Consider the following 12,679-nt stretch of genomic DNA (forward strand, 5'->3'; position numbering starts at 1 on the left):
CATAGAAAGATTTTGTAACAGGTTCCCTCTATCCCGTGCCTGATTTTCTGAAAAGCTCCAGGTGTGTGAAATAGTAGGAAACAGATTCTTGCATGTACAGAGAGTGCAGGTCCTCAAAGGACTGAGTCACCCAAGATGTAGGTTGATGTTCAGTACATAGTCTTTTGGGGCTCTGTTGTGAAGTGTTGTGCTTCAAAAAGCACAGGGTGAAAGGTGATGAGCTGGAAGACAGGTTGGTCCAGGGAATGTGATTCTGGAGACTGGGCAACTCTTCTTGCCTGGTCATGCAGCTCCTCCCAGCTGTAGGAACAGGGGTGTCAGAGAAGGGGCTGCGTGGCTGAACGTCTCGTTCATGTAAAGGATTCTGTGGGACACTGGCTCCTACATCCAATCCAGGCTGGTTCTGGAGGAGCGAGGGGAATATTTCTCTGGTTTTTGCAATTTTTTCTCTCATCATCCTTGAAGAAGGGATGCACAGCAAAGCCTCAGAGAATACGTGTCAGCTCTGTTAAGTGGGACCCACCCTGCCATTTGGTGAAACAATTTCATTGCTGACAGGATGAGCAGAGAGGTCCCTGCTGTGCCCAGTCTCATTAGTGATGTAATCTGGCAAGACAGTGATTGGCATGTAGCTTTCCTGTTGATTCCATTTCAAAGTTTAAAGTGTTTCCTGAAAATTAGGTATTCAAGTAATGGTCTTCCTCACTTTCTCCTTTTTATTCTTGTTTTTGTAAACAGAAAACTAAGGACCACCTGCTAGAAGTGAAAATAGAGACTTATAAGAAGCAGTACTTCCACCTAAAGGATGACTTTGCATACATTGAGGTGGGTTCTTAAATGAACTTTATGGGACAAAATTCTAAGATACTTGCTTTGTTTTTATGGAAAATTTGTTTATGAAGTTACCACGGATAGTTAGATTCAGGTCACTTTTGCTTTGTATTTTGCAAAAAAAATAAATAAATGGGTGTAACTTCCCCATATTAGCAAAAACACAGGACAGCTCAACCTCAGAGATCTGGAATTCTGTTCTCTGATACAAAGAGCAGTCCTGTGGCTCAACACTGTCAGTGCTTCTTACAGGTGGCTCTTTGCAACTGCGTTACTTTGACCTACTAAGAATGTTCTTCCCCACGCACAGGTTGATGGTGTAAGGTTTTTCCTGACTGATGAGGGCATCCAACTGGTTGTGATCGATGGACATCATGGAAAAGTTGTCAATCGAGTAACATTCAGAAACTCAATTCTACAAGGAATCCCAGCACAGATAGAAAATTACATCAACAACATCAAAGATCAGTAAGTAGATAATCTGGTGTTACCTAAGTGCAGGAATACTGTACAACACTCCTCTTTTTCTTGTTTTTTTTGTCACCCAATGTGGGCCAGAGTGACCAGGCAAACAATGGGCTTTTGTACCTGCCGACTCCAATAGAGTCCAAACGTGAGCAGGACGTGCTGGCAGCAGAGGGATGCAGAGCCTGTGATTTAGGACCTGATTGGCTCCCAGATAAACTGCAGAGCTCTGTCTGATGAATAAACTGCAGATCCACATTTATGTTGTAGCTTACAGACAAACTGCAGGCTTAAATTCACAAGTAAACTCTCAGCACTTATCAGCACAGATGTGCACAGCCTACATTTTCCTATTGCCTGCATGCTCTCTCACATTGCAGAAAATTCCACTCATAAAATACATTCCTCTGTGCCTGTGTTTCCTGTCCAGACCCAAGGACTGGATGCTTTCATTTTTTAAGTCCAGCACGCCAAAAAAGCAGAGTTTTGTAAGTGGGTGGTAAGTAGCCAGCACAGGTTTGTGCCTCCTGGAAGGCAGCAGCTTCCTCTGCTGGAATGAGAACATCAGAAATCCTTTAACCAAAGGGGTTGTTCTCTTAGTGGTTTGTAAAGTGCTGTTGGGAAATGAATATATTTCATTGTTATTAAATCCACTTTGATTTTAAATTTGATATGTAACATTTAAAACAAATATGATTGCTTTGTAGCTGAATCATCTGAAATAACAGTGGGCAGATTGACAGGATATTGTTCTGGCATTTATTCTAGAGGCCTGGGGCAAGTTTCAGCAGGGTGCCAAGCAGATGGATACAGATGTGTTTCTGCTGTCTTAAATAATTCTGGGGGTTGCATAAAACACACTGAGTAGTTACTGCAGAGAAGCATGGTAGCTGCTCACTTTTCTTTCATTAAAAAAATAAGAGGGCTTTTCAGAGAGGCCCTCATCCTCCTCTGCAAAAAATCCAACCTCAGTCCTAGCTAAACCCAGCTTCTGGATTCTTTCTTAATTTAGAAGGTTGAATTGTAATTAGACTTTAGGGGTATTTAAAACTCTGAGCCTCATTGTCTTCTCTGGATTCTTGCTGGAAAAGGGTTAGGATTAGGATTGGCACTGGAAATTGACCCAAGACAGTCAGCACCTCTCAGGTCTCACTCAGCTTGTGTCTTTTCAAGAATTGAACCTTCAAATTATTTTCCTTGTTTCACCAGAAGTTTTCCCAGCCTTTCCCCTGCAAACCTTTCCAATGGAATCAGGCACAGGCTTCAGCTACAGCCTTGAAAAAATCGTTCATCCATTTGCTGGATGAAAGTGTTGTTCAGAGCTCGGGCTGTACAGAGGGATGGATGGTGCTCTCAGGGAGAACAGCCCCACTGGCCTCACCAGCCTCTTGTGAAGAGACTGCCAGAATAATGTTTAAGTTTCTAGATTTGGGTCTGTGAAAAGAGGTGTTTCTAGCAAGAACAAGCCTCTTCATTCATTTAAGAAACTCTCTGCAGGCCAGATTCCTCTTTTTCAATAAATCCATTATTCTGATGAGTTTCCCAGGGATAAGAAAATCAAACATCTGGTAAATTTATTTTAAACTTCGATAGCAGAGAAGATTTAATAGAAAGTAATGATTTTAGTGAGCTGAAGGAAGAAAAGAGAGGTGATTCAGCATTTGCAAAGTACTCAAAAGCAGCCTGCCAGCTCAAGCCACCCTGGTAAACACTGGAGCATTTTAACACCTCAGTTTTACTCTAGGGAAAGTCCTGATGACTCTTTAACTCCTTTGCTTCTCTTGTTCCTCTGCTGCCACCCGCTGCTATTTTCCCCTGAACAGTTCCAGCTCCAGCTGAGGTGTTAAGATGTAACTACTGCACTCTGTAGCCCCTGCCTTGAGCTCTGCAGGAGCCCTTGCCTAATTAATTTTAGCCACTTGTGTGTCCCACCATGCAGGAGAGCAGGCCCAGCAAGGCACTCGTTCTGCAAGAGTGCAAAAGCCATTTGAGTCAGGGACGTTTCATTCCTGGACACCCTGCAAGGTGGAATGAAATAATTTCATCCACGCAAGTGTTTGCTCAGTGACTCTGTGCTGCAGCTTTAATTAGGGTGAAAAGGGTGATATCCCAGCCCCTCTGAGCTTAATAGCAAAACTCCCACTGAACTCACTGGAGCATAGTAGCTCTTCCTCAGTACTCTTCGAGAGAACCATTGGAAGTGTTTGTGCATCTTGTAGGAAGTAAAGGGGTTAATGCTGCTGAGTGCCCTCTATTCCTCTATGGACAAACCTCACTATAAGATTACCTCTCCTGTTTAAGTTGGAGTTTTATTCTACCCTTTTAGAATGATGATTAAGGGGCTTAAGCATCTTTTCTATGAAGAAAGGGTGAGACAACTGGAGCTGTTTAGTCTTGAGAAGACTGAGAGGAGATCTTATTAATGTCTAGAAATATCCGAGGGATGGGTGTCAAGAGGAAGAAGCCAGTCTCTTTTCAGTGGTGCCCAGTAATAGGACAAAGAACAATGGGTATAAGTTAGAACATAGAAAGTTTCACCTCAATATGGGGAGAAACTTCTTTACTGTGTGGAGCACAGGCTGCCCAGGGAGGTTGTGGAGTCTCCTCTGGGGACATTCAAAACCCATCCAAACACTTTCCTGTGTGGCCTGCCCTAGGTGATCCTGCTTTGGCAGGACTAGATGATCTGCAGAGATCCCTTCCAGCCCCTACCATTCTATGATTCTATTACTTTTACCCAAGCATTGACAGCTTTGCATTAGTTTAACACACTTACCTCGACTTGTCTTTATCACTTTGTAGAAGACCCTGAGAATTTTGAGGAGAAATACAGCACATGCAAGTAAAGCAGGAATAGCAACAACATTAACAATACACTTTTTAAGCAAAAGTACACGCAGGACAAGAGGAAATGGTCTCAGATTGCACCAGTTTACTGAAACACAGTATCTTAGGCATTGGAAGGTTTAGATTAGATATTAGAATAAACTCCTTCACTGAAAAGGTAATTAAACACTCGAATAGGCTGCCCAGGGAGGTGGTTAAATTGCCATCCCTGGGGGTCTTTAGAAGATGTGTGGATGTGGTACTTAGGAACATGTTTAAGCACTAGACTTTGTAAAGTTACGTTAATGGTTGGACTCGATTATCTTAAAGGTCTTTTACAAGCAGAACAATTCTGTGATTCTGTGGGATTCTGTGAATAATGAAGGAAAAATCAAATAAGTTAATTTATTCAGGCTTTAACCTGCTAATGATGTAAGAATAAATTAGTTGAGACTTGCTCAGAGCATCCCAGGGAACACGTGTTCCCATCTGAGCAAAGCAGGATGGAAGTGCTGGTTGAAGGAGTTACCAGTGCTCAAGACAGAGAGGTGAGGAATGTATTCTGACTTCATTTGTTTGTAAATGACTTTGTTTCCTTCAGCTCCATAGTGCTGGTGACATCTAAAGGAAGATTCATTTCAAGAGGACCGTGGACTAAAGCTCTGGAGAAACTTGGAGCAGAAGAGGGTTTTAGGTTAAAAGGTAACCCCTTTTTAAAAAGGCAGTTCTAAACTCCTCTGATCTATTGCCCTCCCATGGTTTCAGTAAAGTGAACTTTTTTTCTTTCTTCTGAACTTTGCCCTGCTTGTTTCTATCAGCTTGTGCTCAGACATCCTGGGACCAGTCAATTATTTGTTCAGCCAGGCTGTTTCCACTGCAGCCTTGGATAGCAGTGCTCAGCTCAGTGCTGGAGATGGAAGAAGTGCTCTGGCACCTTAGAAGTGAAGAATTCAGGGAGGTTGATATTCCAGATTAATTTTAAACAAAAAACCCCACATTTTTTACACAACAGGAATATCGGACTTTTTTCCCCACTAGGTGCCCCAAACCAGGATTTTTCACTTGTCTGAACTTATTTGGAGCTGGTTTTCTCCTGAGACAAAATTCCATCTTGATGGCACAAAGCATATGGATTGAAAGTACCATGTATAGCACTAGAGTGTTGCTCTATTGTGTGTGTTGTACTGCTCAGCTCTAACTGTGAGCTTTTGGCATCCTTCCCTCTTTGTGTGTGTGTCGTACACACTGATGTGGGTCTTGTCTGCTGTCCTGTCCATCATCCTTCCACCTTCCCCAAGCAGGAAAGGGTTTTGAGTGCTACCACCATGCAAATAATGATCACTTCAGCAGGGAGCTTGAGCTGCCTGCTTGGAAGGGGTTTTCTTTCTCTCTCTTAATTAATGGAAGCATACAACATGTAAATAAAACAGTAATTAAGCTTCAATAGCAAAGCATTTATTTAATACCTGGAGAAGGCATAATTGGCCAAGTCTGTGGGCAGATGTGTGCTCTTGTCCACCAGTATCTGTCCAGCTGTGCGGGCGCAGCTCCACAGATGGGTGGTTTTCTGGTGCAGCTCCTACACACCCCTAATATATTTGCTCTGATTTGCAGAAAAAATGGCTTTTGTTGGCTTCAAAGGCAGCTTCCGCCCTGTCTGGGTGAAGCTGGTCACTAATGAGGACTCAGCTAAAATCTATCAAGCACTGCCAATTCCTGTGGTGAAGAAAATGAAATTATGAGGACGCGCTGCTCTGCCTTCTGGCTGCCAGCACTGCCCCGTGGGACACACTACTGATTGCTCAGCCAGGCACCCTGCCAGCTCCAGAGGTGTTGTGTTGCTGTCGTTGTTGTTCAAAAAGAAATCTTACTGTAAGTAGCTAGAGTGGCCACATGTGACAGAAAAGCCTTCCTCTGTGACCAGCTTATGTTCTGTGATCACCAGCTCCTGGCCGGCTGACTTGCTCACTGATGCCACGTTGACTCTCGTGTTACTACACAAGGTTTGACCTGTTCTGCAAAGTGCTGGTTTTATCAGCTGGCACCTTAGAAGTGAAGAATTCAGGGAGGTTGATATTCCAGATTAATTTTAAACAAAAAACCCCACATTTTTTACACAACAGGAATATCGGACTTTTTTCCCCACTAGGTGCCCCAAACCAGGATTTTTCACTTGTCTGAACTTATTTGGAGCTGGTTTTCTCCTGAGACAAAATTCCATCTTGATGGCACAAAGCATATGGATTGAAAGTACCATGTATAGCACTAGAGTGTTGCTCTATTGTGTGTGTTGTACTGCTCAGCTCTAACTGTGAGCTTTTGGCATCCTTCCCTCTTTGTGTGTGTGTCGTACACACTGATGTGGGTCTTGTCTGCTGTCCTGTCCATCATCCTTCCACCTTCCCCAAGCAGGAAAGGGTTTTGAGTGCTACCACCATGCAAATAATGATCACTTCAGCAGGGAGCTCGAGCTGCCTGCTTGGAAGGGGTTTTCTTTCTCTCTCTTAATTAATGGAAGCATACAACATGTAAATAAAACAGTAATTAAGCTTCAATAGCAAAGCATTTATTTAATACCTGGAGAAGGCATAATTGGCCAAGTCTGTGGGCAGATGTGTGCTCTTGTCCACCAGTATCTGTCCAGCTGTGCGGGCGCAGCTCCACAGATGGGTGGTTTTCTGGTGCAGCTCCTACACACCCCTAATATATTTGCTCTGATTTGCAGAAAAAATGGCTTTTGTTGGCTTCAAAGGCAGCTTCCGCCCTGTCTGGGTGAAGCTGGTCACTAATGAGGACTCAGCTAAAATCTATCAAGCACTGCCAATTCCTGTGGTGAAGAAAATGAAATTATGAGGACGCGCTGCTCTGCCTTCTGGCTGCCAGCACTGCCCCGTGGGACACACTACTGACTGCTCAGCCAGGCACCCTGCCAGCTCCAGAGGTGTTGTGTTGCTGTCGTTGTTGTTCAAAAAGAAATCTTACTGTAAGTAGCTAGAGTGGCCACATGTGACAGAAAAGCCTTCCTCTGTGACCAGCTTATGTTCTGTGATCACCAGCTCCTGGCCGGCTGACTTGCTCACTGATGCCACGTTGACTCTCGTGTTACTACACAAGGTTTGACCTGTTCTGCAAAGTGCTGGTTTTATCAGCACCCCTGTGACAGACTAACTTATGTGCTGCCTCTCAAAGGGGGAGTTCTAGATCAGAAGGCCATCGAGGTTTACTGATTTTACCAGCCTCTAAATTGTCTGAATACTTTTTCCTTTTTTTTCCATGGTGTAGGTAGCCATTCATATAAACATGGCATTGCAATTCAAAGGCTGGTTAAAAACCTAAGACAGAGTATATGTGAATGATTGCCTAGATGCTGGGACTCATAACTGGACAGTAAGAATTGATCCTGAAGCTTCTATGATGTTTGATCAAGCTCTTCAGGATCTGTGTTGCACGTGCTAACACATGGCATATGGAGAGAGGGGAGAGAAGAAAACATGCCAGCAGAGACTGATGAAATCACATCCTTCTGCTTGCTTAGAAAATGGTGTTTCTCCCATGGATCAAGGTGGTTTTTTTAATAGTGGTTGTTCAAAAGTAAGTTTTCCTTCAAAAGCAGCTGTAGGCTAGAAGGAGAGGAATGTCAACCAGCACGTGTTTTCTCAGCCTTTCCCAGGCAGTCCCTTCAAATAATAGTGTTGATGATCAATCTGGAGGGTTTAGTCTGGGCAGCCTGTGAGCATCCTGCTCAAGGCTTCCAGATTTAACTGGGAATACTGGGACTCACCTCATTCAGCCTCCCATAAGATGAAGGGCCATTATCTTTCTAAGGAGGGAATGGGATCAGGCTGCTCTACTGTGTGTTGTTACTGATCATGGCCTCAGGCTTAAGGGCATGAGTGTCTGAGTTACTGAGCTCTGGATGGAAGGTGACAGAGGTCTTGCCAGTTAGCTGAAGAATTAGTTGGATATCTTGTACCTCTTTCCCCCCTTCTTCAAAGCAATATCTGGGTAATGAAGGCAGATCAGTGTGAATCAGGACTTCTGCAGAGACATCTCCTGGAGCTGGGAATTTACACATTATTTTGTAAAAGCTTTTAAGCACTTCCAGTGTTCAGTGATATTTCTGTCTGTTGCTCAGAAATGCCATGAAGGCACCTCTGGAGCCTGAGGCTATTCCAAGAAAGCTAAGAGGGTTTAGAAGATAGGATGAAGAGCTTTTCAAAGCACATAGAATGTTAATTTTTCCAGTAACATCTGGGTTTGTTTTCCCACTTTATCTCTGCCTTCCCCCAATTCTACAGAAATTCTTCTAGTTGCTCATGGTTACTTTGTTTTGTTCTGCTTTAATTAAAACTTACGTAATTAAGTGGAGCTTTTTTTCACCATATGTGAAATGGTCTCTTGCATCTACCATGAAAGAGCAAGCATTTTGTGTGTCATTCCAAAGTCTGGGCAGTGTTGCACTCTATAAGCCCAGTTCAGATAAATTGATCTGCAAGTCAAAGCAACCATGAGGAAAAGTTAGATAGTACTGTAGATTTCAGTCCCTTCAAGCCTCTCCTGGGTTTTGAAACTGGAAATGTCCTTTTCAGTCTTATGATATAGTTGTTTTGAAATCACTGAATGTCATGTGTGTTGTATTTAAAGAAAAAGAGCCAAGCTTTTCCTCCCTTACTTCTCAACAAGAGCCTGTTAAAGAATGCTCCTTAGGCATTTGTGGCATTTCCAGAATGAATGGGCAACACTTGTAAAAGGCAAGTAAAGTGGGCTGTTTTTTCCCCAAAAAAACTGATGATGGTTTAAGGCTGTCACACCTTATTCCTTGAAAAAGTCAGTCCCACGTTTGGTTCAACTGTGATTATTCGAACGTCATTTATCTGACATTCTCTGATAACCAAAAGACCCAGATCCCAGAAGTCAAGCAAACAGACTAAAGAAAAACTCCCTTGGGAACATTAGTCTGGGTTACCTAAACCTCTTCCCTGTCCTGAGTCAGATCTGTTGGTACCGTTGCACCGTGTTAGGGGAACACATTTGCTCCTGAGAGGTGGAACAAAGCAGGAGTATTTATTTCATGAGCACTTGGCAGACAGTGGGCAAGAAAGGTGGGCTCAAGAAAGGTGCCTGGTCTGGGATGTGGCTTTGTTTGACCCCCAGGGCAGGGGCTGTGCTCTGGGGAACACTGAGCCCCTGGGTCACCAGGGATTTACTGCTCCTGAGCCCTGTAAATGTCCAGGAGGTGTTACCAGATGGGTCTATCCCCTTGACTGGTTTGCTCAGCTTCTACGAGCACTCTGACTTTGTGCTGAATTGTAGCTTCTGATTTTATTATTTTGGGAATTCTCAGGGTGAAATCATAAGACTTGGCTCTAGAAAAAGCTGTTTGTTGTTTTTTGGTTGGTTTTTTTGTGTGTTTGTTGTTTTTTTTTCCTTAAAAAAAAAATAATCTCATCTTGTTAAGAGAAGAAAGCTTGTAAGTAGCTTATCATGCAAACCTTGTCACATGGGGCCTGCTTTGGAGGTAGGGGTGGGTCTCACGCTGTGAATATGGATCACTGCAGTCTGTAGGCCTGAGGGCTGGCAGAGCATGGCAGCAGGGGGCAGCAGGGCAGACACCTGTGCCATGCAAAGAGCTCCCGTTGACCTTCATGGGATGAACTCAGTGTGTTGCTCTGAAGAGGGAATGAACTCTAACATCATCACCAGTCAGCAATAGCTTTGTGCCATATGATTACTTTTTAAATCTTTGACTGTTCTAGACATTTTGACCAGCAAATTACCTGGCTGCTTGTTTGTACGTCCTTTTAGCAGTCCCTGCACAAGCTGCTGTTCTCCTCTTTGTTCATTGCTGCAAATGTTTCCATGTTTGCCTACACAGTTGCTGTTGGTAGAGTGGGGTGGGTTTTTTGGTTGCATTTTGTTTGTTTGTTTGTCTGTTTGGATGTTTGGAATGTTTGCTCTTGTTCAAATGCTTGTTTTACCTGTCGCCGAAATAGCTGGTCCTTTTTCGGAGTGAGATGTTTGTACATTTTCTTATAGACTTTCCAATGAAAAAAAAAAAGATATATTTTCTATTAATTTATTACAGTGGCACTAAGACAACAAAATTGCAGACATATGAAGCATTTTTACTGGAGTTTAGTATTGTCCAGGTTGTTAAGGAGGTCAGCAGAGTGTCTTTTCTGATCATCTGCTTTGCACTTGGAAGATCTCTATGTCCGCAGACCGTGGTGATGCATTGACTGGTTTATCATGACAAGAGCTCTTGGGACCTTGGTTCCAACAGATTGTGGCTTACAACTGAATTAACATGTAGTTGATTGGAGTACACAATGTTTATAAAAATAAATATTCAGTGCAGATTTCCTATTTTATTTTTGCCTCTTGCCTCTTCAGTGTCTCTCTGCAATAAGGGAAGGACGTTTGCTGGGCACACACAAGCACCAGGCTTGGTACATCATCTGAGAGAAAGACAAACAGCTGCCTATTTATTTCAAAATACCACCCCTGTGTGTGTTTACTGGCTGGTTGGAGCAAATGGCAGCATGTTTCACTACCTGCCCATCCACACTTGCAGGATCCAAGTCAGGGAGAGGGGAAGGGAAGGAGATGGGAGTGGGAAAGGGAATATTACAGTGGGCGGACGTGGGAAAGGGCTGTATTTGGGGCAGGTGGAGCACTATTAGCAGATTAAATAGATTAGTACCCCTGTTAACAGAATGTTTTTGCTTCACTGGATAGGATGAGCATAGGGTAAAAATATATAAGGAAATAATACTTAAAACTTATAAAGTTTTTATAGTGGGCATTAAGGTTTATGAGAGTCTCACTATCAGTTCAAGTATTACTTTGACTGCAAATTTTCCACCCCAGGATGGTGCCAGATGGGTAGAAGCTGCTATAAACCTTCTTGGAGGGTCCAAAATGTGGAATGAGGGGGGGGGTTTGGTGGCAGCAATCAGCATTTCACACACAGTGTGTGTGAGTGTGTGTGTGCACACGTGTGTGTGTTTGTGCAGAATGGGGTGTGTGTGTGGATATGTACATGGGGGGTGTCTATGGGTGGTTAGTTATGTTTGTGTATGGGGAGTTTGTGTGTGTAGATGTATAGGTATATACAGCCATTAGAACTAGCAATAACAAACCATACACCACTATATACAATTCATTAAACTAGTTCTAAAATTCCTGTGTCATTTTTAGTGCCGTGCATGTATTTATAGACTGGATACATTCTATCCATGTATATAAATAACGCACTGTGCTTTGAGCACACAATCTTCAGTGTCACAGTCTCCTTAACCGGTGACTAAAGATTAAAAAGCATTAAATGCTACAAAAAAGACATATTTCTATATTTTCCTTCCCCCCCCGGGGCAGCAGCCGCCGCGGCCTGTCCGCGCTCGCCCCCTGGTGGCCGCCGCGGGCAGCGCCCCGAGGTGACAGCGGAACCTCCGGCCGTGCTGCTGTCAAGGGTGAGCTGGCCGAGCAGTCGGACTGGGGAAAAGGGGAATGGGCAGCCCTGCAGCTTCCCAGAGGCCAGCAGGGCTCCAGCTCTGTTTGGTGCAGCTTTTTTGCACTCTATTTTGAATACGTGTATTTGTTGGTGGTTTTCTCTTCTCTATTCTTCTCTTTCTTCTCTCTTCTACACTCTTCTCCCTTCTGACTTCTCTCTGCTTCTCCCTTCACTCTGCTTCTCCCTTCACTCTTCTCTCTACTTCCTTTCTTCTCTTCTTCTCTCATCTACACTCTTCTCCCTTCAGACTTCTCTCTGCTTCTCCCTTCACTCTTCTCTCTACTTCCTTCTTCTCTCTACTTCTCTCTTCTATCTCTTCTCTCTACTTCTCTATCTCTTCTCTCTTCCCTTCCCTTTTTTGCTGCTTTGGACAATGGAAAAAGACATTACAGGTTGAATCACAAACCAAGACCAAGCCAAAGAGTTTGGTTCTTACATAAACACCTTCTTATCCCAGCACAGCAGTGATACTCCAGCCAAGTGTCACACATTCAGTCTCTTCTGAGCAGCAAGTCACTGAGGTGTCCCAGTTTCTGCTCACAGCAACAAGGTGTAGGGATGCTCCCTCCTTCGTTTCACAGAGCTTTGATTCTTCCAAATCCACGCACAATATGAAACACTGTTTGTCCAGCTCCTCAGATGAACTGTTCTTTATGCAACCCTGGCAGATCTTCAGACCAGCCAGCCCAGCACTTCCAGCAGAAGCTGAAACCCCTGTGACGTCTCCAGGCATTTTCAGCCCCAAGGGGCTGTTGGAGCAGTGGGCTCAGAGGCTGTTTTGTCACCCCACCTTCTTTCTGACCAAAGGATGGGGCGGGATGTGTGGAAACCACCACTGCAGCTACACCCTTCCTTCCTTTTGCATGTCTTCTTCACAGAACACGCCTTCAGAAGCTCCTCCCTGCAGTGATCCCAGAGCCATGGAGCTGAATCCAGCATGTAATCTCACTTTAAAAACAAAACACAAGGCTTTGGCTCCATCACTTGGGAAACAGAATAATTTGTGATTTTTTTTTGAGTTTGAGTTGCAGCTGAAGAAGCACC

General features: G+C 43.8%; 1 protein-coding gene across 2 annotated transcripts in view; it reads left to right on the plus strand.

Annotated features, from left to right (window-relative positions):
- CEMIP (cell migration inducing protein, hyaluronan binding) overlaps positions 1–5,864 on the plus strand; it is a 53,909-nt gene extending 48,045 nt beyond the window's left edge. For both annotated transcript variants that reach the window (XM_010004055.1, XM_010004056.1), the window contains exons 25-28: positions 739–825; positions 1,142–1,299; positions 4,724–4,824; positions 5,737–5,864. In XM_010004055.1, coding sequence (XP_010002357.1) covers positions 739–825; positions 1,142–1,299; positions 4,724–4,824; positions 5,737–5,864 — 474 coding nt within the window. The remainder of the gene's footprint in view (positions 1–738; positions 826–1,141; positions 1,300–4,723; positions 4,825–5,736) is intronic.
- The last annotated feature ends 6,815 nt before the right edge of the window (positions 5,865–12,679 follow it).

The sequence above is a fragment of the Chaetura pelagica genome, unplaced genomic scaffold (assembly GCF_000747805.2).
Source record: "Chaetura pelagica isolate M959 unplaced genomic scaffold, ChaPel_1.0 scaffold428, whole genome shotgun sequence".
In the NCBI taxonomy this organism is placed as follows: Eukaryota; Metazoa; Chordata; class Aves; order Apodiformes; family Apodidae; genus Chaetura; species Chaetura pelagica.